Source organism: Heloderma suspectum, chromosome 2 (genome assembly GCF_057233095.1).
Source record: "Heloderma suspectum isolate Gila_16-S chromosome 2, 16-S_ref, whole genome shotgun sequence".
In the NCBI taxonomy this organism is placed as follows: Eukaryota; Metazoa; Chordata; class Lepidosauria; order Squamata; family Helodermatidae; genus Heloderma; species Heloderma suspectum.
The window spans coordinates 97,273,534-97,300,826 of NC_139459.1; the positions used below are offsets into that span (position 1 = coordinate 97,273,534).

Genomic DNA, 27,293 nt, shown 5'->3' on the forward strand with positions numbered 1-27,293 from the left:
CTAGCAGAGAGGAAGGTGGGATATCGAAAGAAAGCCAGTGGCCAGCAGTACAAGGGTTAACAAGTTTGGCCCCCATTGCGCTGCACCACCACTGCAGGGGTTAATACCCCCTATGTCCCTCTCCCTGATTTCCCCATCTCTCCCAATCTTGTGCCATCAGCGGAAGCTGCTAGCACCATATAGCATTGCAGGGGCGGTACTCATTGTAGTAGCTTAGAGGCTTCAACAATCAGTTGATACATTGTAGCTAAAAATGCATGCACGCGCACGCGCGCACGCACACACACACACACACACACCCAGCTAATTACAGGCCACTGCAAATGTATCCACAGCCACTGATAGCCTGTTAACATCAACAATGGGCGGATACCATTTGCAGCTAGCGACTGGAGTTGCCTGAAATGAACTCCTGCACTCCTGTGGGCAGACAGAAATGGGGTGGAGGCTATGTAGGGGGACAGGACTGTTTGTCTTGCCAATTGCCATTCTGCTGCGGCCCAATGGGGGCCAAACCATTAACTGTTTGTTGTGCTGGGCACTAGCTTTCCCCTCTACCCAGTATGACATCCCAACTTCCTCTCTGCCAACCAGCACTCACGCTGTTGCCCCCTTCACTGCTGACAGAGACACAGGGTGGGTGGGTGGAACAAATGGGAAGTGGGATATGATGAGGTGGAGGCTATGGGTGCCAAACAGTTAATCCCTGTACTGCTGGCTTTCCCTCAGCTGTTTTCACTCAGGCATGAGGTGAAATCTGGCATGCATAATATCCCACAGGTCTGAGCACTCAGGCTATTGACTGGTAGGTCTCAAAGCCCTGTGGTTCGACAGTCACACGTGCATCCCAATGGGCTCCTGCCCCTCATCACTTGCCACACCTGTGCTGGTCCCTTTGCCCAAGGCACCTTGCAGTTTGAAAGGGGGCGGGCGTTATGGCTGGAAAAATGATTTCCCAGCTTTTGTGTACTCAGTTCAACCATAACTCATGAACCACCGCAAATTTTGCCACTGATATCGCAGGTTTTGTTAGGAAGGGTGTGGGGACTCTGGTGTTTGATGAACACTGGACTTGTAAGAGAAGATTTCCCCGCATTTAGAGTATGGGGCTAAACCAGCCCAACCTGATACACAATGGGTTTGCTCAGAAGAATACCATAATCACAATAGATTCCCACTTCAAGGCATAGTTCATGATGAGGGTAGGTGCCTGCCGGTGAGGGTTCATGCCTGGGCTGGAGCCAGAAGGTAGGGGCTCCAGGCTGCGGTGGGGGGGGGGATTGGTGGGGCAGCTTGGGAGGTGCACCTAGGTCTCTGCAGTGGAGGCTCATGGCCAATCTAACTGCTGGGGCGGAAAGGGGGGGGGGTCACTGGAGGAAGAGTCAAGGGGGTCACCAGAGGTGGACCCAAGGGTACCTATATGACTATACACAAGCCATTTGCTACACAGTTCAACCCACCCACCCCCTCCCAGACATTTCTCCTGTATAACAACACAGAGAAAGCAGTTTGTGGCAGAGCCCACTTACTGAAAGCAAAGGGGGGGGGAAGAAACCCAATTTGTACACATGGATACACATGCTTACATAGGAGTAAGTCCCATTGAATTCAGTAAGATATACTTCTGAGTAGACCTACATAGGATTGCTGTATATATCCTATCATTTAAAAGTACTTGACACACAATGCCAAGTTCATCTTTGCTGCCCTCCTCTGAACCCATTCCAGCTTGTCTGCAACCTTCTTAAAGTGTGGTGCCCAGAACTGGACACAGTACTCCAGATGAGGCCTAACCAGTGCTGAGTAGAGGGGAACTAGTACTTCCCGGGATTTGGAAGCTATGCTTCTATTAATGCAGTCCAAAAGAGCATTTGCCTTTTTTGCAGCCACATCACATTGTTGGCTCATATTCAGCTTGTGATCGACAACAATTCCAAGATCCTTCTCGCTTGTAGTGTTGTTGAGCCATATATCCCCCATCTTGTAACTGTGCATTTGGTTTCTTTTTCCTAGGTGCAGAACTTGGCATTTATCCCTATTAAATGTCATTCTGTTATTTTCTGCCCAGTCTGTTAAGATCACTTTGAACTTTGTTTCTGTCTTCCAAAGTATTAGCTATCCCGCCCAATTTTGTGTCATCTGCAATTCTGATCAGCATTCCCTGCACCTCCTCATCCAAGTCATTAATAAAAATGTTGAAGAGCACTGGGCCCAGGACTGAGAGGAGTTACCTCTCCCCAGTTTGAGAAGATCCCATTGATAAGCACTCTTTGAGTCCAATTCTGTAGCCAACTGTGGATCCACCTGATCGCTGTGTCATCTAGCCCACTTTGAGCTAGTTTGCTCATCAGGATATCATGGGGCACTTTATCGAAAGCTTTGCTGAAGTTGAGGTATATTATGTGCACAGTATTCCCACAGTCCACAAGCGAGGTTACCTGATCAAAAAATGAGATCAGATTCGTCTGGCATGATTTGTTCTTGACAAATCCATGTTGGCTTCGAGTAATTACTGCATTGTTTTCAAGGTGCTTGCAGATGGATTGCTTTATCATCTGCTCCAGAATTTTCCTTGGGATTGATGTCAAACTGACTGGTTTGTAGTTCCCAGGTTCCTCCTTCTTACCCTCTTTGAAGATAGGGACAACATTAGCCCTCCTCCAGTCATCTGGCATTTCACCCGTCCTCCATGATTTCTCAAAGATAATAGGTAGTGGTTCTGAGAGTTCTTCTGCCAGTTCCTTTATGACTCTAGGATGCAGCTCATCTGGCCCTGGAGATTGGAACTCATTCAAAGTAATTAGGTATTCCTTGACCATATGCCTATCAATCTCGAACTGCAATCCTGCCCCTACTTCACCTTTGCCAGGGGGGTCATAGACTCTCTTTCGGGAGAAGACTGAGCCAAAGTAGGAATTGAGCACTTCTGCCTTTTCTTTGTCATCTATCATTTTCCTATCCTTATTTAATAGCTGAACCACCATTTCTTTCTTCTGTCTTTTACTATGCACGTAGCTGAAGAAAGCTTTTTTGTTGCTTTTAACATCCCTTGCTAACCTCAACTCGTTCTCAGCTTCAGCCTTCCTGACGCCATCCCTGCAATTCTGTGCTACCTGCCTGTACTCTTCCTTTGTCACTTGGCCTTCTTTCCACTTCCTATATGTGTCCTTTTTTGTTTTCAGGGCATCTCTAAGCTTTTTGTGAAGCCACATGGGCTTCTTCTGTTGTCTTCCACCTTTTCTTGTTGGAATTGTTTGTAATTGTGCCTTGAGAATTTCCTTTTTTAAAAACTCTCACCCATCTTGGACTCCTTTTCTTGTTAAGAATCGCTTGTCATGGCACCTTCCTTATCATTGTTCTGTTTATTAAAATCAGCTTTCCTGAAATCCCGAGTACACATTTGGCTACACTCGGCTTTTGCTTCCTTTAGATATAAGAACTCAAGTATAACATGGTCGCTTTCCCACAGAGTTCCTGTAACTGCTACTTTATCCACTAAGTCATTTCTGTTACTTAGGATCAAGTCAAGGATAGCCAATCCTCTAGTTCCTTCCTCTACTTTCTGTAGGAGGAAGTTATCCGCCACACAAGTCAGAAATTTCCTGGAGGGGCCATGTTTTGCAGAATTTGTCTCCCAACAAATATTGGGGAAATTGAAGTCCCCCATTACTACTACATCATGCTTCCTTGAAACACTGGCTATTCAAAAGTTTTATCCTTGTCTTCTCCTTGATTGGGTGGCTGGTAGTAGACTCCGACCACCGTGTTCCTTTATTCTTTGCTCCATTTATTTTAACCCAGATGCTCTCGATGGGGCTACCAAGCTCATCCTCCTGTATTTCTGTGCAGAGATATGTATTTTTTACATACAGTGCAACCCCACCTCCCTTTCTGTTCCTCCTGTTCTTTTTGAACAAGTTATATCCTTCAATTGCTGTATTCCAGTCATGAAAGTCATCCCACCAAGTCTCAGTTACACCTATCAAGTTATAATTTCCCTCCTGTATTAAGAGTTCAAGTTCGTTCTGTTTGTTTCCCATACTCTGGGCATTAGTATATAGACCATCTGCTTCACAGCCTAGCTTTCTTCTTACATGTTTCTGAAACTATTATTGGGCACTATTAGAGCTGTTCTCTCCGTTGCGGTGCATGAGACTTTGTCCATTGTTACCCCCAACTTTACATCTCCTTCCCCTGTAGGATTCAGTTTAAAGCCCTCCTAATGAAGTTCTTCATGCTGTGGCCAAACACATTCTTCCCATCCTTCGTGAGGTGCAACCTGTCCCTTGCCAACAGCCCATCTTCCAGGAAGTATAGCCCGTGGTCCCAGAATCCAAATCTCTCGCACCAGCACCACCTTTGTAGCCAACCATTCACCTGAAGTATTTTTCTTTCCCATTCTATCCCTCTTCTGACTACTGGAAGGATGGATGAGAAAACTATCTGGGCCCCAAAGTTCTTGAGTTTCCTTCCCAAAGCTTCAAAGTCTGACATGATTTCTTCGTAGCTCTGCTTAGCGGTATCATTTGTTCCCACATGGATGAGAAGAAAGGGATACCTGTCAGTGGGCTTTATGAGTGCAGGCAACCCTTCAGTCACGTCTCTAATCCGTCCTCCCGGGAGACAGCATACCTGGCGAGTTCACGGGTCTTCTCAACATATTTGGGTTTCGATCCCATGCAGCAAGGAGTCTCCCACTACTACTACTCTTCTTGTTGTTGTAGGTCTTGGTTTCATCACCTCTGCTTGGCTGACCTTCAGCCCTTGCTCGCTCTCATGCAGGTTCCCCTGTAATTCTTCCTTTGCAGGCTGTCCTCCAGTCTCATCCTCAACTACCTGGAAATGTTCCCTAGTTCCATTGCCTCCATTGGTGCAGAGTGGCTTCTAATTCTTCTGCTCCTGTCACCCTTTTCCAAAGAGTATCCTCTACTTCATTTTTCCTCACCTCAGCAGTTTCCTCTTCTGCCTCAGCTTGCTGTTGCTCTTCTAACTTCTGTAGTTCCCCCATTCTGTCCAAGAACTCTTCGTGTTCTCTTATTCCCTGGAGGGTCGACACTTGCCACTCCAGTCCTCTTACTTTTTCTTCCAGCAATGTGATCAACTTGCACTTGTTGCACGTGTAGGCCATGTTGTTCTCAGTCAAGAAAACAAACATGTCAAACACCTTGCAGGTCACCACCACTGGAGAGTCTTGTCCTTCCATAGTCTCTTTTCCCTTTTTGTGTCTAGCTTTCTGGTTGTTCTAGAGTGCCTGTGCCTGGTCCTCTTCTCACTGCAGGTTAAAAACAGAGTCCCACTGGTATGGAGTGTGTGTAACAAGACAAATATTTTTTTTAAAAAATGAAAACAAAATGTTAAAAAAAAAATAGATATTTCTACTTATTTAATTTCTGTTCAGACTTACCCGAGCCTTCATATAACAGAGATATAAACATTAGGATTTTAAGCATAATGACACTTTGAAAATAAGAAAGCCTTTCAGAACTTAAAGAAAAGATCTCTCCTGTCTTTGTCTAATTGGGACAGTCAGTTCTTGATCTCTGTAGAATGCAAGTCAAAAGAGAAGGAGAACCTTTCAACTGGTTGAAATTCACTGATACAATTCTTGCATCATCTTTATTACAAAGATTAAAATATGACTAGCCCAAACAAAGCAAGCCCTGTCACCTTCACTAAGTAATGACAGTAGGGTAAAAAGAAAAAGAAGCCTAGACTAAAAGGAAGTGCATTCCAACTTAACTTGAAAGCTTTAGATTGCCTTCCACTGAAGTACAGGGCTAGAGCCAAGACTGAGATCCCCTTCCAGAAGGACACACATTTTTACATTATTGGTCCAACCTTCCGTAGAAGAGGAAGTCAACCCTTTCCTACCTGGTCCACTCCCTCATTGATCAAGAACAGTCAGGAGATAAACACAGCTTACTATCTCCAACACCCTTAAGCAAAGAAAAATCTATTAGAGAATCCTCTTCAGTTTATTAGCCAGCTCATTAAGAATTTTGTCAAAAATTTGTTTTTCCAATTTCATTGTTTTACAGTCTCACCTCTAGACAAATATGACCATCTACAACAAAATATCAGCTCATCTGATGCATCCATGAATTTGTATATCAACTCAAATAAATGAAGTTACCAATACGAATAGTAGCTTTTCCTTTCCTGCCATTTCCCAAGACAACTGTTCGTTTTTTAGGTTTACTTTTAACATCTTTTGAGGATGGAGATGGAAGCCACTTGTACTGGAACAGAGAAGAAAAACAGTTAAGGGATTTTGGTTCAGCAGTTGCTATTTCAATATGCACACACTTTTAAGGGTATGTACTTACTCAAACTAATATTAGAATTTGGAGGATACCCAAATTAACATGTCATTAGCAGATCCTCTCCCCTGCTCATTTGTGGCCACATACTGTCAATTCCAATTCTCTACAGAATCTCACACAAAAGCATGATATACATGCAACAGAAAAAGACAGAAGCCTGTAGGAAGCTATGGAAAGATCTTAAATACAAAAAGTCTCATGCATCACAGCTGTCTGAGACCTCCTTGCCACAAATGCGCAAAACTACTGGACAGCAGTACAAATAATATTTAATATAAGAGAAGGAAAGTTGTTTTGTATTATCAGCAATTCTGATCATGACATTTTTAGCTTTCACTTATTAGGAATACACTGAGATCACAAAGATCCGAACACACAGCCACAGCACCCTTTATGAACTATTTACAAAAAAAAAAGCAAAATAGTAAATATTGTTATCACAGTATACATGCTAACATGTTCTCAAACTATGAATAGTAAGTTTCTAAACCAGCATAGGTATTTGGGATTAGAGAAGCAAAATCCACTTGACCATTCCCACTGCTTTCCAGTCAATGCAATACAAGTATAACTATGTGAGACATTTCTGCTCTCCAGCCCTTTTTTCCATTGTTACTACTTCACCGATCAAAACGTTATAGTCTTTGCATCTGGTTGTGTCCTTCTTTAAGACCTTAAAGCATATACCAGCTCCAGTTATCCTTCTTTGATAATTCCATAATGCTTTCTTTCACAAGAGAGGCATAACTGGACTCAGTCGTCACAACAAGCCAATGCAACGCACTCCAAAGTTTTAAAGCTAGCCATCATCCACTCTGAATTTCAAAGCATGACACCCAACTCATATCAAAGACCCCTTTTTTGGCTCCCCTACTTGGTTTACTGAGGAACATGGAGATAGCTAGAACAACATGGGTGGAAAACCCACATCAAACCTCATTAAGTATGCCGTAACAGCTCATTCCCTGGCAACAGCAAATAAATCTTCCACCTCTGCATCAACAGCACTGCATTCAGCTCAGCGGCTTCAAGTGGTGCAGAGGTTATTAGGCCCAAAGACCATGTCAGCATCTGTAATTTGCTCTGACAGTTTTGCCTGATGCTTCACTGATAAAAGCCACTCAAATTCCCTCTGACTTGGACGCTATACAGAGTCTATACCAAAAGCAACCACAGTTACAGCTGCTTAGATTGACTTGATCAGATCTCTTGAGGATGGTGACAGGGTGCTTGGGGTTGTGAAAGTCACCATATGGTGTGTAGAGTTCACCGAACACAGTGTTTAGTGTTACCATTGATATTATTTAACATCTATATGCAACCACTAGGTGACATCATTCAGAACTTTGGGATTGGGTGCCAACCCTGTTGAGAACCACTGTCTGAAAACAAGACAGAGGTGATGCTGGTGGGAAATGTTCAGGATCTGGATAGAATTAATATGCTTGTAATAGATAAGGGTAACTGTCTCACTGTCTGAACAGGTAAGGAGTCTGCTTTGAGCATCCTGAAAAAACAGCCTCGTAACATTCTGAATGTTAAAGCCCTTGCCTTTATTATTCAAGAACATGTTATTGTAATAGTTTCATTGTCCAAAATACAGTTATCAGAACTCTGAGAAATTCAAGTGGGGGGAAAAGGTAGCATCAGTACTGTTTATTTAGTGTTTTATGGATTTTGCCATACTATTAACCATTAAATAAATCTGCTTAGACTATACCTCCACATTAGTTCCATCTGCATTCATAAGGACTTTTTCAATTATTTTCTTCATTAAGGCATGATCTACAAAAAGATTAATAAAGGTGTTAGTATTTATATGGCATGATATTTAAAAAACAATCCAGCCCCTGTGTCACTCACTCAGCCACTCCTCTTCCCTGCTTTCTAGCATGAAAAACACATGATAAACATTATGGGACTGAACTGCTCATACATACAGTCTCAATGGCTCACCCTTACATCTAGCACATGTCCAAGTGGTAGGGCCTAAATACATTGTCTCTTTCTCCAGAGGTAGAGAGCTGCTGGCTCCTAAATACTAGTGGGGAGAAAGAGTGAGAGCCAGCATCTACTACTTCCATGACTGCTAAATAGAGCTCTGAGTTATTAAGGCAATAACCCACTGCCAAAGGGCTATTTTCCCTCTTATGCTAGGAGAGCTGCCACTTCAGGCAAAACGTTTCAATTTTCCCTGGATACACGTCTGTTATTCACTTCCTTATGCGTTTCTATTAGCTGGTGGATGGGAGCCAGCAGCAGAGATGCCTAAGGAAAGAACCTGAACACAGGCCTGTTGCTGTTCATGCCAGGAACAGAGAGGAAACTAAAGAGCTCCTTCTATCTCACATTTGTGGAAATGGGTTGTCAGCACAGGCAACACTGATGGTTCTCCAACCCTTGCTCAGTTCAAGTAACAGCCTCTGTTAAAAGTCAAAGCCATAGGCAGTTGGTGTTACCCCTCTGCAATATTTGTTCAGTCTGTGTATTATATTATGTCAGCCTTTGGTCTTGCCCCTCAAAAGGAAACTTATTCTATAAAAACTGCTCTGAACTTCCCAACACTTGAAAAGAAGGGGGGGGGGGGTGGAGATGACAACACTATTATCACATGCCCTATAAAATGCATTGTTTTAAATCTGTATTTTAAATCTCTGCATTGCTGCTAGGTTTTATTCTGGTTGTACCATTATATTGTAGTTTTAAGCTTTCATATTTTAGATTGTTTTATGCTGCACTCTGTGGTTTTAATTCTTGTGAACTGCCCAGAAAGCTTCGGCTATTGGGCGGTACAGAAATGAAATAAAAGTATATTGTACAAATCACAATGAATGTGCATTTTTCTACTTTACGACAGTGAAACAGAAGCATACGTACCTACTAATGGATTTTTTCTGATGTCTAGAACCACTAGTGTTGCATTAGTCTTAAATGCTTCCAAAAAAGATTTTGCTCCTTCATTGGTAATTCCACATTGCTGCAAATCAAGTGCTAGAATATTAAAAAGGGTTAACATTACTATGGCATGATCTATAAGTATTTAAGCAGAGACATAAAAGAGTATACATAAACCACATGAATTTCAGAGAATGCACTCTGCTGTCTGCTCTAATCTACGTTCTGTAATAATTAAAATTCAGGAAGTAGTAAGTTATTTCAGCACCATATTTTGTGTAGTGCTATTACTCCCACTTTTCTGGTTTCAGATGCCAGACTGAGATTATTTAGCGCTACTTGAAGGAGGAAGGTACTCCCAGCAATGGAACAGAGGGGACTATGCTGCTGAAGGCCCTCTTGACTCGAGACTTCCCCGCATTCTTTAGAATTCAGCCCTTGGTTGATAAAGCCCACGGAGATCAAAACGGGGCGGGAGAGGAGAAAGAGAGAGAAGCTGTGATGGCCAAACTTATTTAAATGCAGAGCCCACATCAATCTGAAGGTTTAAGGTATGTTATTAAAAATAGGTAAAACTAAGAACCAAATGAACTAAACCTTATTTAAAAGACCATGTTAGGGCTATAAGGCATCTCACAGAAAAGGAGAGGCAGCCTAACACTTCTTACCCTGTGCCAGGGTGAGAAACGTTAGGGTACCTCTCCTTTTGAGTGCCATTTTTCTTGATAGAAAGGTGGAGGACAAAAAAAAATTAAATGAATACCAAGGACTGGGTCTTACAAAATATGCAAAAATTAACAGATACATATTCATAGCTGTATTTATAGGTGGCACACACCTTTTAGCCACAGGTCTTCTCCAAGGCATTCAGCTAAAACAGTAGCGCCTCGGTCACCAATAAGTGTGTTGCAGTTGAGAGTGATGCGCCTCAAGCCAGCCATGCAATCCAAGTCAGGTCTCCTATATCGTAGGCTCTCAGCCCAAGCTTCACCATGTCTTTTCATCGCCTGGTGCTTTGAAAAATAAAACCACCACAATACAAATAAAAATAGCTGCTGAGAAGGCTAGCTAGGATAAATAAAAATTGAATGACCATTGTATTGTTGAGGCTATTATGATAGTTAAATATTAACACACACATGAGAATGAGTGAAATTTCAGATTTATTCATTACTGTGTGAAGACAAATAGTTTGATAAAATTCCTTAGGAGCCAGCATACAGCATTTTGAATGGCTTAAAAGAAGACAATGTTTTAATGTACTAACTCGTAAGATTTCACTAAAAGTAGTGCTTTTGGACATGAACATTTTATCACCACCAGAAATACTACATGCTTAAAGATAATGGCATTGTGTTAAATTTATTTAATTAGAAGGCGAAACAGAAGACTAAGGGCACAATCCTCTGCATATTTAAACAGAAAAAGGCCTACAACCATGCCCCCATTTTGTCTATCTAGGATTACACCTCAAAGCTACAATTCCAAATACCCTAAGGAGTAAGTCCTTCTGAGCAGGATTTACTTCCAAATAAACATCCTGAGGATCATGCTGAAGGAACATGGTTCAGCATATCCATAATTAACCCGTTACAGCTGTCATAATTTAAAGTTGATTTTCAACTCAAAAAATTAAAAAAAATCTTGTAGGACAAAAAAAATAATCTTATAGATGAGCTGATATGTAGACTCAACAGAAGAGATAGCACATTACAACAAAGCTCTTTAATTAAATATGCAAATCTTGCTAGCATTGTGTTCACATATAAAAGACAGGCAGGAATTTTATTTATTTATTTAAGAGATTATTTTTTAGAGAGCAATCCCCTGGCCCCTAGATAGTGTCTTGGGGGCCATAGCATAGTTCAGATTCCCTGATCTGTGGTCAGAGACAGCACTTTGACCTCAGACCCAGGAATCTGAGCTCTCCTCCTCTCTGCAGAGAACCATGCCAGCTGCCTCTCCAAGATCCCAAAAGTGACCTTGGAGGGAAGCTAAGGGAACATTCCTGTGGGCAGGAAGGGAACCGGGGAGGCCAGTTTATGAGTAATCTTCCGGCCTCCCCAGCCTCCGTCCCTTCCCCTCCCCAATGCCTCAGCTAGATGGGCGAAAATGCCTCCACCTCACCTCCACTGCTCCTCCCCATCTCTATTAGATGGCCATAAGTTCAGAGTTCAGAGGCTTACAGCCATCCCAATAGGATTGTGCTGTTACTTGCCTTTCAGGTTGCACTGCCTTCATAAGGCGGCTTACAGTATTACAAAAAACATGAACATACAGTTACGATTAAACACACACACACACAGCAGCAGCAGCTCATTATTTTTAAGCACTAAATGCAGACTAGAATAAATGAGCCTTCATGGTTGCTGTTATTTTAAGTCAGCAGCGATTAAGCTTTATGTATCTTTCTAAGGAGGGAGTTCCAAAGGTGTGGGGCCACTACTGAAAAAGCCTTGTCCCTAGAACTGGCCAGCCTAATGGCTCTTGCTGGTGGGCCAGAGAGTAGGGCCTCTGACACTGATCTTAATGCTTGGATAGGCTCATCCAAGTGTAGGCAGTCTTTCAAATAACATGGCCCCAAATCATTAGGGTTTTAAAGGCATAAACCAGAACCTTGAAATGGGATCAGAAACTAAAAGGCAGCCAATGTAAATGATACACAATAGAAGTAATAGGGTCTGAGCACCTAGCTTCCACATGCTGCAGTTTCCAAATCATCTTCAAGTGTAGCCCCACGTAGAGTGCATTGCAGTAATCTAATCTAGATTAGACTGTGTCTAAACGAGCTTAGTTTAGATAGGCTGATTCAGCAGCTGCAGCCCTAAATTAGTAAAAAGCATTCATGGTGGTTGACGCCACCTGTACTTCTATGTAAAGCACTGAGTCCAAGAGCACTCCCAGATTGCATACTTGCCCTTTCATGGGGAGCATGACCCTATCCAGTGTCAGATAAAAACCTCCATCCAGATTAGCAGATTTCCCAACCCACAGTACTTCTGTCTTATCTGGATTAAGTTTCAGCTTGTTAACCCTCATCTGTTCCAATAATATGCAGTCACCTGTCTAGAGTCTCAGCTGCCTCCTTGGGATTAGATGGTGGAAAAGAATAATAGAACAGTATAGTAGGGCTGCAAGAGGCCTACAAGACCATCGAGTCCAACCCCAAGAGAGGTAGAGATGCATGTCATCCACATATTGATGACACCTCAGTCCAAACCTCTGGATGACTTCTCCCAGTGGTTTCATATAGCTGTTAAAAAGCATTAGGGACAAGACAGAACCTTGAAGCACCCCAAATGTCAATGGCCAAAGGTAGCAAAAGTACCTTAGCAAAAGTACCTTTTGTACCTTAGTGAGGAAAGAAAGTACCTTTCTGGTTCCATCCTCCCAGGAAGGACTGAAGCTACTGCAACACCATGCCCCTAGGTCCCTAGAGAGACAGTCCCAAAATATACCATGGTCAGTGGTATCAAAATTTGTTGAGAGGTCCAGGAGAACCAATAGGATCACACTGTCAGGAGGCGCCCTAGCGGCCTCTTTCAGTAGACTCCAACAGCCAACTCAAGACACAGATGAAAGGATTCTTTTCAAGGCTTTAATCCTTTTACAACTTAATGACTCTTTCAGATGCTCATCACCAGCGACTAAGCAAGGAACAGCAGAGTGGCCTATGCGCCGAGTAGACAGTTGATCCCCGTTTGAAGGAGAGTCACTTGAAGGCCCTGAACTTATGGGCTAGGGAGAGATCCTCCCTCTTTCCCTTGGGTCCACAGGAGGCGGCTGTTGCTTGCGCACCAAACAGGCACTACGCCTCCTTTCCGCGCCCTCCATCGCTCGTCACTCTTTGCGTCTGTGTTGAGCGTCCAGAAAGCCCCCCTCCCGCACGTTCTCACTGCTAGGATCACTATCTATCTCAGGAATGCCAGCAGGAGGAATCTCTGCCAGCTGCTGTGCCTGTGAGGGATGAGCTGGCTCCTCTCCCACGGATTGCTGCTCCTCCTCAGAATCAGAACTGCTTGGGGTTCTATCGGCTCAGTTTCCACCCTGACACACACTTCCCCTACCCATTCCCTGGTGCAAGTCATCCACCAGGCAACCAAGCCAGTTTCTGTCCCAAATCCCAGCAGGAAGCCAGACTCACATTAGAAATCAATCTTCAAAAGGGCTTTCATGAAAGCAAGTTTTACCTTTAAGATGCTGGCCATGTGTTCTGTTCCTCGCCAGGTCAAATTGCACCCTGTAAAATCTATAGATTTGATGCAAGCTGAATTCTTCACACTCTGACAAATTACTGAAAATAAAAAGAATACATTTCACTATTTCAATAGCTAAGGCTGCCATCTTAAATAGTTTACAATTAAAGGCACTGGGTGGGGGGGTATCTAGGTACTTTACTAAATTTCAGTCTTACCTACTTATTTACGCATCTTATCACATAGTAAAATGGAGTGGCAGGAGAGAACCTGTTGTACAGCAGCTGTGGTTCATGCAGATCTAGCTGGATCTGACTTAGATGGACTACTATGTCAGCAAATATATACTTCATGTAACATGGACAAACACTGGTTCTACACCCAGCAGGTAATTTTCCATTCCTTTGAAGCTCTTCTTTCTCACTGCTCAATAACAGCAACTATTATCAGTGGCAAGTTTCTGGAGTCCCTTCCAAAATCCAGTACACAAAAGTTATTTTCCTATGCAATTGCACATGCTATTCTTACAGTTTTAGAACTGTTAACAGAATACAGCTTTTGAATAACAAGGAACAGAGAATGATGTCACAGCCAAGACACAACCACCAGCTGATCAAGTATAGTTGATACACCATGGAAATCTTTCTCTGTTTCAGCAGAGAAATGGGAGAAATTCATCATTCTATTCATTCAAGGATGACAGAATGAAGAAAACCTCTTAACTATTAAGTCCAAGCCAGGGCTCCAAGGACAAAGTGCTTCTCCAAGGGGTTGAACACACATTGGTTTTGGAAGAAACCCAAGCTAATTAGAAGATAATACAAGTGAGGTTAACTCTAGGAAGAGCTGGTTATGCAAATATGGGTATTTCCAACATCTAAAGAGCAAAAGTATACAGCACCGTCCATTACCAGGCAGGCTTAAAAAACCTGCCATCTGGTGATTAAAATCAGATCGTATGTATTCTTTGCATTCTATTTTCAGAGAAGAATATATTAGCACATGTCTTTGTGATGTGAAACTACTACCTGCTCGCCATTAGATAGTCTGAGTTCACACGTCACAGCTAGCCAGGGTTTAAACAAACTCTAGGTAGCCATGAACTAGCTGGCTCCTGGCCGCCTGCCAGCTCCTCTGAGTGAAACAACACAGGGATGCACAGTCACTGGGTTGTTGACCATGACATCCAAATGCAGAATTCTGGATTGATGGGGATCGAACAACCCAGATGTGTAACCCAAGAATGTCACAGACAACAACCCAGGGATAGAGCAGGTTGTTTCAATTAAGCAGACAACAGAAGACCATGATATCAGGTACTTGCATTTGCAAAAGACAAACCATTTGTGCAGAATAGTAGTCACAACGCTCCCTGGTCAAAAACATAATGAGTCACTAAGTATGTAATAAACACTTCAGATGAAAGCTTCTGGGGGGCTTTTGTTTTTTTTGACCATGCATGAAAAGGATTATACTTTTTTGTAAATTTCAGATACATTTGGTCCTCTTTACAATTCAATGACCTGGTTTGCACGAGTGAAGCTATTTCCAATTTTAATCAAGAACCCAGGAACACCCACCCAACAACAAATCATGGACAACTGTTTGGTTAACTCTAGGTAGTTTAACCCCTAAAAACCCCAGAGTTTCTGGGTTGAGGCATCATGAAACAACCCAGGAAAAGGGTATTCTTGGGTTGTGGATTAAAATAAAAAATGGCTCTCATGCTCCTCTCATCAAACAACCCAAGAATTGCAGCCATGATGTGAGAATTGGGTCAATGCACCTGAAGCAACCTCAGCTATTATCCAGAAATCAAGACTGAATATGGCGACCACATCACTGTTCAGTTTTCAGTATACTATCAAAGGAACTGATATCAACTACACATTAGCCTAACAACTGATGTTAAATCCCAGTCCCAAGGACTAGTTTAAACATTACAAGATTAATTATACTGTTTAACTAATCATGATATTCTAATAACTTCCAGCAGAAAAAAGTCAAGACATAAGATATTAACAGACTGCCATAATTTCATTTCAAATATGGAAAATGCTTTAACATGCTAAAGGAAATATATCAAGGTTAAAAAGGAAATGTTATATTAACTTTACTTGTTGCAACAATATTATGAAGGTATGAGACTCAGCACAAACAGAAGCAAGACATAATCTATTTTAAAAACTACATTGCTTCACACATATGTCTATTTTTCTTTAGAAAATTCAGGACTTACTTTCCAAACCTCCATCACCAATTGGTGAGTGTGCTAAAGATAGTCGCTCTAAAGATGATGTGTTAGCCAACCCCTTCAAAACAAAGAATATTAATAATTTTAAAGTGGGCACAGAACAGCAGTATTTTCCTAAAAACACACATTTGTTACAACTGAGTAGTCTTACTTTTGTCAATAATATTAAGTCTTTTTCCCTCAAAAGCAGTCCCTGTAGTTCCAGATTTCCCAGGGTACTTGATATCATCAGACAACCTTTGATAGCTTTACATAGTTGACCTGTCAAGTCTTTGGATCGAATTGCTGGAATCCTTCTTCTAATATGAACTCCCAGTCTTTCAACACCTATCAAACAAGAACTAGAAATTAGATCACTCTTGATGTTAGTAAAATACACAATATGCAATTCTAAGTGTTTACATAGGGCATTCACACAATACGTTAATTCTGCCTACCACACCATCATATCTCTGCAATTAGATGCAATTTCTTTTATACCAATGACACTGTGCCCAAAGGCATTCCAAAACATGGGCAGGATGGAAGCCATGTGCATACTTCTCCCTCTGCTGTTAGTACTTGGAGAAATAAGGAGCAAGGGATTCCAACTGAAAAGCTGGAGAAAAGGGAAGTGATACCGTTAAAGGAGAAAATCAGATCGAATATGCAACAAAAAGAGGAAAATAACCACAATTCTTACTTTAAGCCTAAGCTTATTAATTTTTAATTTAACACAACAAAATGAACTTAATTTGATTTTATTACATGTTGGAATGCTCAAGAAGTGTTACTGTTCATCTATGGCTCCCAGTGACAAGTCATGTAGCAGTTGTGTGATCGACAGTTTAACTGGCCACTACCTGAGTCTCCAGGCCCCTGATGGTGAAAGCTCTTTATGGCGATAGAAGTCAAAGTTTTGTTGTGCCTGATAGCATTCAGGAGAGGTATCCAATCAGCAGCTTTGATGCGATCTGCATTTATATCAAGAACACCATGAGGCTTCTTAGATTTCACAGATGCTAGAGGGGCACAGCCTTGAACTGCACAGAGGTGCTCATAATGAGAGTAAAAATCCAAGCTGCACTGTCTTCTTATTCTGACTGAGTCAATCATTTCTAGTGATGTAATGAGCAGGAATTCAAAACTAGGAGAAAAAACAAACAATAAATTAATGTTGTAATTTTAAAGCTATACACAATATTTGACACATGCTATACTGAATTCACCAGAACTGTAGCTCTGTCCTGACATTATTTTCCTTCAAGACTGCACCCTGGGGGAGACTGGAAACAGGACCTGAGCATCCATGCTTCCCTGTAGGACAAGTGAACAACTGAACCAGGAGACGCTGTCCTCCTTTAAATGTGGGATCTTTCCTGACCATGAGAGATTAACATTGGGATCAGTCTGAAGGGTTAGGAAGGATCCAAGTTCAAATAAATGCAGGGTCTCCTGGTTCACTTCTCCCTGTAGTGAGAAGTGTGGGAGGGAGAATGCAAGCCCGAGGTCCACTCCCAGTCTCTCCCTGGGTACAATCCTAAGGGAACAACATCTGAACAAGGATATGAAGAAAACTTTACAAAACCATCATCCAAGTTATCCAAGGTATCAAGAAGCAATCATTTTATGAGAGAGAGAGCAACTGACCAAACTCCTTTCATGGGAACCAAGCTTAAAATATACAACTGAACGTTAATCACCTGCTGTAGGGACTTACTAAATTCTAGCCTATTTATGAGTATGAAAGAATCAGACAAAGGAAAAATGCTACAACTTCTAGCTAAAGCCAGATGGAATTTTCCTGCAAATTTCTTGGGTCTCTGAGAAGAGGTTCAGGAGCAAGGAGAGACTGGACCAAATGGTCAGGAACATGGCCCAAAGGAAGTGTGGAGACAACCAGGAACTACTCTAATGAACACAGGCAACCCACTGCAGAACAAAGCAGAGTAGGACCTGGAAGTAAAGAGATGCCAAGGAAAGAGAGATGGAGATAGTGAAAAAAGCTGAATGCTTTTATTACAATGATTTTATGTGATTATTCAATAAAAAGGTTTCTATTGCTTCAGTATGTGCATTAAGTGAATACCGGCAGCAAGAGATCTATTGATCTTTGCTATTATTCATTGTTGCAGACCTAAGAGTGATGCAAGAGCAGTCCAAGTGGCGGCTGTGGTTTTTCTAAATGGACACTATTATCAACCAAAAAAGCCACTAAACGGAATGGGCCATGCTAAAAGGCTTGCAATGCACAGATGGATGTCTTCTGACATTTACCATCCGGACTGTTTGAAAAAGTCTGCTCATCTGGGTTGAAACCCCACCCTTCAAACTCAGTAAGAATTTTTCCCTTGCTTATTTACAAAGAAAGTATTAATGTGATACTAAAACAAAGTGAAGGGTGTTATGCTCTGCCTCCATCCATCAACCAGAAGGCTATAGTCTGCTGGGTTGTGGGTTTGTGTACTTAAGGCAGGTATGCCCACCTATCCAGCTCAGATGATAAGTGCTATTACGTAACTTCAAGAACTGCTACATGAATTTCCTTGCTTTCCTCTTCCCTCCCCATTCTTTTTTGCCTTTTGTACCATGTATATTAGCTTATGAGCCAGCAGGCAGGGACTGCCTTATCTTTTAATTAAACTCTGTACAGTGCTTAGATAAAATGTAGGCACTTTATAAGTAATAAATAAATTAAATACTAATTGCTGCCTTCCTGTGCCTACCAGGCATTTGAACTATCTCAAACAACAGAGACTACAGGATTATAAATATCAATTCCACCATATAATGGCTCATATAATGAAACTCTAGTGGACACATCAGGATTAAGATGCTTTAAGTGTTACCCTAGTTTGCTATGTAAACCCCTTTGATAAATAAAATAATCTCAGTACCTTATTACCTTAAAATAAACCTTTATTGGAACATTTGAAAAATGTAAGCACAGCACCTATTGCCTCCACTGTATGTTTTGTCTTTCTATCATGTTTTTTCTTTTCTTTTTCAGAATTGGAAAAATGCCTAATTTGCATCAGAAAAATTTCCAATTCAAAATTTTCCAGAAAACCCACATTACTACCCACTACCCCAACAAGTGTTAATATGAATCATTCAGGTTTAATCAGTGGCAAGTGTTAGGCTAGATGAATCCAGTAGGACTGCAGGTTTTTAAACCGACGATGTTTGAACTGATGTGCCAGGTCATAGTACTTCCACTGTACATTTCAACGGCTGCTAGTCATGATAGCTTTATATTACCTCTGGAACCAGAAGCAGTATGCCTCTAAATACCAGTTGCTAGGGAACATGAGCAGGAGAGTGCTATTGCACTTGTGTCCTGCTCGTGGGATGCTCATAGGCATCTGGTTGGACACTGTGGGAAACAGGATGCTGGACTTGATAGGCCTTTGGTCTGATCCAGCACAATTCTTTTTATATTCTTATTTCCCATTATCTGAAGCATGCAGGAACTCTTCAGCAGAGAAGTCAAGGCGAAAATGACTTCCTGATGCTAGAAAGTTAAACCACTGCACCACAGGGATTGCACAACACCAGCCCCTAGCTTCCTTTTAAAATATGCACTGTGAAAGTTTGGTCGTCAGGCTTTCAGCCTGAAAGAAGCTCTTCCTTCTACTCTCGTTTACGTGGGAATAAGCCACACCCATTAGCGAGTAAAAGAAAGCCACTCCGCATATGTTCAGAGTCACCATTTTAGAATGTTGCTTTCTGTGTGCTGAGGCTGAGTGTTGGCAATGAAAGCGCCTCCTGAGAAGCCATTTCTCAAACTAACTTATTAAGCCGTGCGGCTAGACGGACATTACCAAAGTTTAAACAACAAAAAGATTGCATTGTGAAGAGAAGGTGTGTTGGCATGTGAACTGGCCATACTTTGTATGTTTAAAATTGTTTTTAGATATAGCTTGTCTGTGGGTGTGCTGTCTGCTTATATGTTTTATGTAAGTGGTTCTACACTTTGCATAATGTGTTTTTAAACTTCATAAACCACCCAGAGAGCTTCAGCTATGGGGCAGTATAGAAATGCAATAAATAAATAAATAAATAGGACTGTACTTGTAAGTGTATATGAGCAGGGATAATCCAAAACAGACTTAATGCAAGACATGTAAATAAAAGTAACCATTCTCAGCTGAACTACGTAAGGTGGACAAATATAGGTTGCCCCAATTCTAACATGCACACATATTAGGCTGCCTTGCAAATATATCTTAAAACAAATGAATATAACTTGAGATTTTAGATTCACAGTAATCATATATCTCTTGTAACAAAAATTCATTGTGCTATGCAGGGACATACTAAAACAAATGACAGTACTTGCTCACAGGGAAACCATGAATGCCCATAGGGAAACATAGGATTCTGCCTGCCCATAGGAAGATCCTGAATGCCCATGGGGGCTTCAACCTGCCAAGAGGAGGATCCTGAATGCCCCTATGGGCAAGTAGAAGCCTATGTTTCCCTATGGGCATTCAGGATCTTCCTATGGGCAGGTAGAATGCTATGTTTCCCTATGGGCATTCAGGATCTCCCTATGGGCAGGTAGAATCCTACGTTGCCCTATCCTTGTCCTTCTTCATGTGAATACCCCCCACCCTATGTATGCCTTGGGAGGATATTCACCTGTAGCCTGTTGGGAGAGTTATGTGTAAAGCCTAGAATTGAGCAGCACATATCTGGATTCCCAACAGCTCCTGGTATGAAGCTCAGACACAGATTCCCCCACCCAACTGTCTTCTTGGATTACACTATTTCCACGCTTACACACGCACGCACACACTACCTTGAATACACAGCTCTCCTTCCTTCCCACTTCATGTACACATCCAAAACAAAACAGACCAACGAAGTCCAGAAAACCAAGAGCTGCTTTCCCAGAAAGAATGTAAGGATACTGCCCGCCCCCGGGGGGAGGGGAAGAGAGAGAGAAGCTTCACCTGTTGAATTCTTACCAAGGAGGTGCTTCATCTGTTGAATTCCTATTATACTACTATCGAACATACAGGAAAGGAAGAGAAAGGCAGCTCAAGAAATGGATCTCTGACTAACTTTGGGGGACGAAGAGGACGGGGCGCGAGAGCCATGCAGAATGACACCACCCCGTCTCACCCCCGCCCCGGTGGCGGGATCTCACCTGGGGACTGCCTGACTTAAGCCCCGCCTCTCCACTCCGCGCGTGCAGCCGTTCCCTTGGTTTCCCAACCGCCTTTCCCACACACGCACGACTTCCTCCACGTGACCCAACAAACAGGCTCCCTTATCGGCAACCCCGTCAAATATTGGTTGCCGCCGCCGCCCGCCCCATCTCGGTCCAACGGTTGTTTTTGTTGTTTTTTAAAACCACAATTTCTCATCTTCCTGGATACTCAGATATCTCCGGTCAACACAAACTAGTTTACCTTAAACGCGGGGGGCGGCGGAAATCACCCCCACCAACCTTCCCCTTCCGTTGCTCCTCACAGACGCCCGCGGACACAACGGCAATGCCGACCGCCTACGGGCAACGGGCGGCCCTGTCCTCTCGCTAAACCACGCCCCCATCCTAGGCCCAACCTGGAAAGATTGGCTCCCTCAGAAACGGGCCGCTCCCCTCACCCGCAGTTTTGGTGCGCACGCGCAATGGCAAGAGCCGAAGCCGCTCCCCGGGAGTTGGAGGTCTTCGTAGCTTCATTGTTTCTCTTTCAGAACTAGATTTTATTTCCAGTTCCACAATTTTATGTGCTTCTATCTACCTAAAATTATTTCTAGGCTGCTTTTAAGGCTGGAACCCTTTCCACCCCTACCTCAAGCCCAACTGCAGATGCTTTCCCAGGCTTCCTAACAGCGCGATGCTACGCATGACTACTGGGAAGGAAGCCCCATTGAATTCAGTGGGGCTTACAGAAAAGTGTGCAGCTTTACCATGGAGTAAACACAGAGGGCCTTAAAATCGAGTAAACATGTTAAGCATTGTGCCATAAGCCTAGTTCAGTGGGCTTTAGCACTGCTTAATCCCAAGCACCCCCTTCATGGATCACTGCCTTGTTGTGGCGAAGGGGCTTGCGTAACTCAGTGAAGCCACAAGCTATGCCGTGCAGGGCCACCCAAGACGGACAGGTCATGGCGGAGAGTTCTGACAAAATGTGGTCCACTGGAGAAGGAAATGGCAACCCACTCCAGTATTCCTGCCAAGAAAACCCCATGGAACGTATCACAAGGCTAAAAGAGATGACTCCGGAAGATGAGCCCCTCAGGTCAGAAGGTGTCCAATATACTACTGGGGAAGAACAGAGGGAATTTCCAAGTAGTGCCAGAAAGAGGGAAGCGGCTGGGCCAAAGCCGAAAGGACACTCAGCTGTGGATGTGTCTGGTGGTGAAGAGAAAGTCCGATGCTGTAAAGAACAATATTGTTTAGGAACCTGGAATGTAAGATCAATGAATCAAGGTAAGCTGGAGGTGGTCAAACATGAGATGGCAAGATTGAACATCGACATCTTGGGAATCGGCGAACTAAAATGGACAGGCATGGGCGAATTTAATTCAGGTGACCATATCTACTACTGTGGGCAAGAATCCCTTAGAAGAAATGGAGTAGCACTCATAGTCAACGAAAGGGTGGGAAAAGCAGTACTGGGGTACAATCTCAAAAACGATAGAATGATCTCAGTACGAATCCAAGGCAAACCATTCAACATCACAGTAATTCAAGTCTATGCCCCAACCACTGAGGCCGAAAAAGCTGAGGTTGATTGGTTCTATGAAGACCTACAACACCGTCGAGAACTAACACCCAGAAAAGATGTCCTCTTCATCATAGGGGATTGGAATGCTAAAGTAGGAAGTCAAGAAATAACCAGGATAACAGGCAAACATGGCCTTGGTGTACAAAATGAAGCAGGACAAAGGCTAATAGAGTTTTGCCAAGAGAACACGCCGATCATAGCAAACACTCTTTTCCAACAGCACAAGAGGCGACTCTACGCATGGACATCACCAGATGGTCAATATCGAAATCGGATTGATTATGTCCTTTGCAGCCAAAGATGGAGAAGCTCCATACAGTCAGTAAAAACAAGACAGCCATCTATCAGGGATGCTCTGACTTGGATTCCTGCACTGAGCAGGGGGTTGGACTCGATGGCCTTGTAGGCCCCTTTCAACCCTACTATTCTATGATTCTATGAAGACCTGGAGCTGACTGTGGCTCAGATCATGAGCTGCTTCTTGCAAAATTTCAGCTTAAATTGAAGAACATAGGGAAAACCACTATACCATTCAGGTATGACCTAAATCATATCCCTTATGAATATACAGTGGAGGTGACAAATAGATTTAAGGGATTAGACCTGATAGACAGAGTGCCTGAGGAAGTATGGGCGGAGGTCCGTAACATTGCTCAGGAGACAGCAACTCAATCCATCCCAAAGAAAAAGAAATGCAAGAAAGCAAAGTGGCTGTCTGATGAGGCTTTACAAGTAGCTGACGAAAGAAGGGAAGCGAAAAGCAAGGGAGAAAGGGGAAGATATATCCAACTGAATGGAGAGTTCCAGAGAATAGCAAGGGGAGACAGGAAGGCCTTTTTAAATGAACAATGCAAAGAAATCGAGGAAAACGACAGAATGGGAAAGACTAGAGATCTTTTCAAGAAAATCGGAGAGCTCAAGGGAATGCTTTGTGCACAGACGGGCATGATAAAGGACAAAGAAGGCAGGGACCTAACAGAAGCAGATGAGATTAAGAAGAGATGGAAAGAATACACAGAAGAACTATACAGGAAAGATCTGAATGTCCCTGATAGCCATGATAGTGCGGTCACTGAACTTGAGCCGGACATCCTAGAGAGTGAAGTCAAGTGGGCCTTAGGAAGCATTACTAACAACAAAGCTAGAGGAGATGACAGTATTCCAGCTGAGCTATTTAACATTCTAAAAGGTGATGCTGTTAAAGTGCTGCACTCAATATGCCAACAAATTTGGAACACTGAGCAGTGGCCACAAGACTGGAAAAGGTCAGCTTACATTCCAATTCCAAAGAAGGGCCAAAGAGTATTCAAACTACCGTACAATTGCGCTCATTTCACATGCCAGCAAGGTTATGCTCAAAATCCTACAAGCTAGGCTTCAGCAGCATGTGAACCGAGAACTACCGGAAGTACAAGCGGGGTTTCGAAGAGGCAGAGGACCTAAAGATCAAATCGCCAACATTTCCTAGATCATGGAGAAAGCAAGAGAATTCAAGAAAAACGTCTATTTCTGCTTCATTGACTACGCTAAAGCCTTTGTTTGTGTGGATCACAACAAACTGTGGCAAATTCTTAAAGTGATGGGAGTACCAGACCACCTTACCTGTCTCCTGAGAAACCTGTACGAGGGACAAGAAGCAACAGTAAGAATGGGACATGGAACAACCGAGTGGTTCAAAATTGGGAAAGGGGTACGACAAGGCTGTATGTTGTCACCCTGCTTATTTAATTTATATGCAGAGTACATCATGAGAAACGCCGGGCTGGATGAATCACAGGTCGGAATTAAGATTGCCAGGAGAATTATCAACAACCTCAGATACGCAGACGATACCACCCTAATGGCAGAAAGCGAAGAGGATCTAAAGAGCCTCTTGTTGAGGGTGAAAGTGGAGAGTGCAAAAGCTGGTTTGAAACTCAACATTAAAAAAACGAAGATCATGGCATCTGGCCCCATCACTTCCTGGCATATAGAAGGGGAAGAAATGGAAGCAGTGACAGATGTTATTTTCTTGGGCTCCAAGATCACTGCAGACGGTGACTGTAGCCATGAAATTAAAAGACGCTTGTTCCTTGGGAGGAAAGCTATGGCAAACCAAGACAGCATAGTAAGAAGCAGAGACATCACCTTGCCGACAAAGGTCCGTCTAATCAAAGCTATGGTTTTCCCAGTAGCAACGTATGGCTGTGAGAGCTGGACTATAAGGAGCGCCAAAGAATTGATGCCTTTGAACTGTGGTGCTGGAGAAGACTCTTACGAGTCCCCTGGACTGCAAGGAGGTCAAATCAGTCCATCCTAAAGGAAATCAACCCTGACTGCTCATTGGAAGGACAGATACTGAAACTGAAGCTCAAATATTTTGGCCACCTAATGCGAAGAAAAAAATCACTGGAAAAGACCCTGATGCTGGGAAAGATTGAAGGCAAAAGGAGTAGGGGACGGCAGAGGATGAGATGGCTAGATAGCATCACCCATGCAATGAATATGAATTTGAGCACACTCCGGGAGAGAGCGGAGGACAGGATTGCCTGGCGTGCTATGGTCCATGGGGTCACGAAGAGTCGGACACGACTTAACGACTGAACAACAACAATCCCAAACACATGGACTGAAGTGCACAGTAGTCCACAAAACTTTATGCCCTAATAAATTTGTTGGTCTTTAAGATGCCACAAGATTCTGTTGTTTTTAAATACGTATTGTAACTGGGATCAGCTTGGATAGGGTTAGGCCTTTATTTGTATCTTAAGGCACAATGCTGTGCATGTTTAGACAGAAGAAAGTCCTAAAACTCCCAGCATTCCCCAGTCGAATGCTTTGAGTTGTAGCATTTTTTCCTGTCTAAACACGCATAGGATTGCACCCTTACTCTTCTTACAAAGTCAAAGGCAGCTAACATTAGAATTAACAGCCATCCAGTGTATACTATTTTTTATCAAGACATGCAATACAGATCAAATTTAAAGTTGTGAAATTTACCAGGTTGTTGTAAATAGGTTTAGATGTGAGGGACTTGCTTTTGACTAAATATGCATACTACCTTCTGACTAAATATTTTGCATTTCATTCATCTATATTCCAAACGTAAATCTATATTGGCTAGAATATATATTTGAATTCATAATAGCCTTCATCTACTTTCTATCCCACCATTCATTCCACACATTCTCTTTCCCTGCCCTTTATGTGCCACATCTTTTCCTAGATTGCAAAAATGCAGTCAGCAGTGGTTTCTGTAAAGTGCCTAATCAATTTTTATCATAATTCCTCTCTCCCTCATTTCCTCTCTCTGTAAACGACGATATTCACATGTGATCACAAATACTGCAAAATAAGTTCAAGGCTTTTATGCAGACCTATTGTATGTCTGCTTACTAAGAAGTAAATTCTACTGAATTCAAACAGATTTACTCTACTGTAAGTGTGCCACTAGGATTGCATCCCAATTCTGTGCAGAGACAGGGATGCTAATGTATGTGATGTGCTGTGAACACAAAAATTGGAACTGCAGCATGTTACAGAGCCTTTATACATGAGGCATTTATTGTGCGCTCATGATTCTTCACTCCATTTTAACGGAGGGGTTTCTAATGAAGAAAGTCTGGTATATTTATGAATGGTGGCATGGAACCCTGGTGTATTTGCATAATTCTGCTATACCACAGCGCCACCTAGTGGTGTTGTAATGGAACATATAGAAGCAAAAGCCTTGGTAAAGTGACGGGTTAAAAGCCTCATTTTAAAAAGCCCACAGTGTGGAGTGCCCCTGTTCAGGTTTGTTCTTGTGTATGGATGGTGCTGCTTTAATAACAGAAGGAGAATATAGCTCTCTTCAGGCATTCACTTCTGAATGCATGAAGGGGCCTGTGGGCATATGCTAGGCTAGCTCCACCCCCTCAGCACTGCATGTATTGGCAACACTCCTGAGCCAGTGCACAATTGGCTGAGTCTGAAGGGGGGCACCTTCCTGTGTGAGGGTCAGGGAGGTTTCTGAACAATGGGAGTTTGGGCGAGACTGCTTGCCTAACAGGGCAATTCTATACGTGTTTACTAAGAAGTAGGTTCCATTGAGTTCAATGGGTCTTACTCCTAGGTAAATAGGTATAGGATTGCAGCCTAAGGGTGCAGCCCTATGCATGTTTAGACAGAAAAAAGTCCTACAGCTTCTAGTGTCCTTCCAGCCAGTCATTCATAGGATTACATTCTAAGTTAATTTAGGGCGTAGTCCTATCTGGATGCCCCATCAGCCTCCGAACTCAGTGACTGATGGGCATCCTATGCAGAGCGGGAGAAGCATGGAGGTGATCATCGCCTCTGTATTTCTCCTGTTCTGAATTTTTGCTAAATGGGTGTTTTTGCCCATCTAGTTAGGGCTCTGTGGAGAGGGAGGGAAGGAAACTAGGGAAGGCTGGGGATAGCTTGTATCCCTGCTTCTTTACTCCCCTCCCCGTCCACAGAACTGCCCCCCTTTTCGTCCTCTCTGAGGTCACTTTTGCAAGAATGGAAAGACAGCTGCCGTGGTTCTCTCCACACCAGCTGGAAGGGAGAGGGATCAGGGAGCTCAGATTCCTGGGTCTGAGGTCAGAGTACTGTCTCCAACCTTGGATCCAGGAAGCCTAACTATCCTATGGCCACCCAGACACTCTCTAGGGGCCATAGGATTCCTCCCTTATTTTAGGATCCAAGCCCAAGTTTGGGTGCATCTTCCTTCCCTTAGCAGGCCCCTGTGCTCTACCTCACATTATTGAGGGAGCCCCACAACCCCTGCAAGAGATTTTTTTGGGTTCACAATTATTGCTAAAATATTTTCTGGTAGAATGTTTTTTAAAAAGAAAGTAAGTGTTAATTCTAAAGAAAAATAATTAAAATGTTTTTAAAATTAGGATTATTGTATTAGGGCACA

At 42.8% G+C, this 27,293-nt stretch overlaps 1 protein-coding gene across 3 annotated transcripts in view; it reads right to left on the reverse strand.

Annotated features, from left to right (window-relative positions):
• CEP78 (centrosomal protein 78) overlaps positions 1–21,292 on the reverse strand; it is a 35,074-nt gene extending 13,782 nt beyond the window's left edge. Inside the window, exons 1-9 of one of the 3 annotated variants that reach the window (XM_084834247.1) lie at positions 21,068–21,292; positions 16,511–16,794; positions 15,820–15,995; positions 15,654–15,726; positions 13,409–13,512; positions 10,057–10,231; positions 9,201–9,314; positions 8,044–8,108; positions 6,134–6,239 (exon numbers count right to left, since the gene is read on the reverse strand). In XM_084834247.1, the coding sequence (XP_084690373.1) occupies positions 6,134–6,239; positions 8,044–8,108; positions 9,201–9,314; positions 10,057–10,231; positions 13,409–13,512; positions 15,654–15,726; positions 15,820–15,995; positions 16,511–16,763 (1,066 nt within the window). In that variant the 5' untranslated portion in view covers positions 16,764–16,794; positions 21,068–21,292. Of the gene's footprint in view, positions 1–6,133; positions 6,240–8,043; positions 8,109–9,200; positions 9,315–10,056; positions 10,232–13,408; positions 13,513–15,653; positions 15,727–15,819; positions 15,996–16,510; positions 16,795–20,620; positions 20,978–21,067 lie in introns of those variants that run through there. The other 2 variants (XM_084834249.1, XM_084834248.1) reach the window with 2 other exon arrangements.
• Between the last annotated feature and the right edge of the window lie 6,001 nt (positions 21,293–27,293).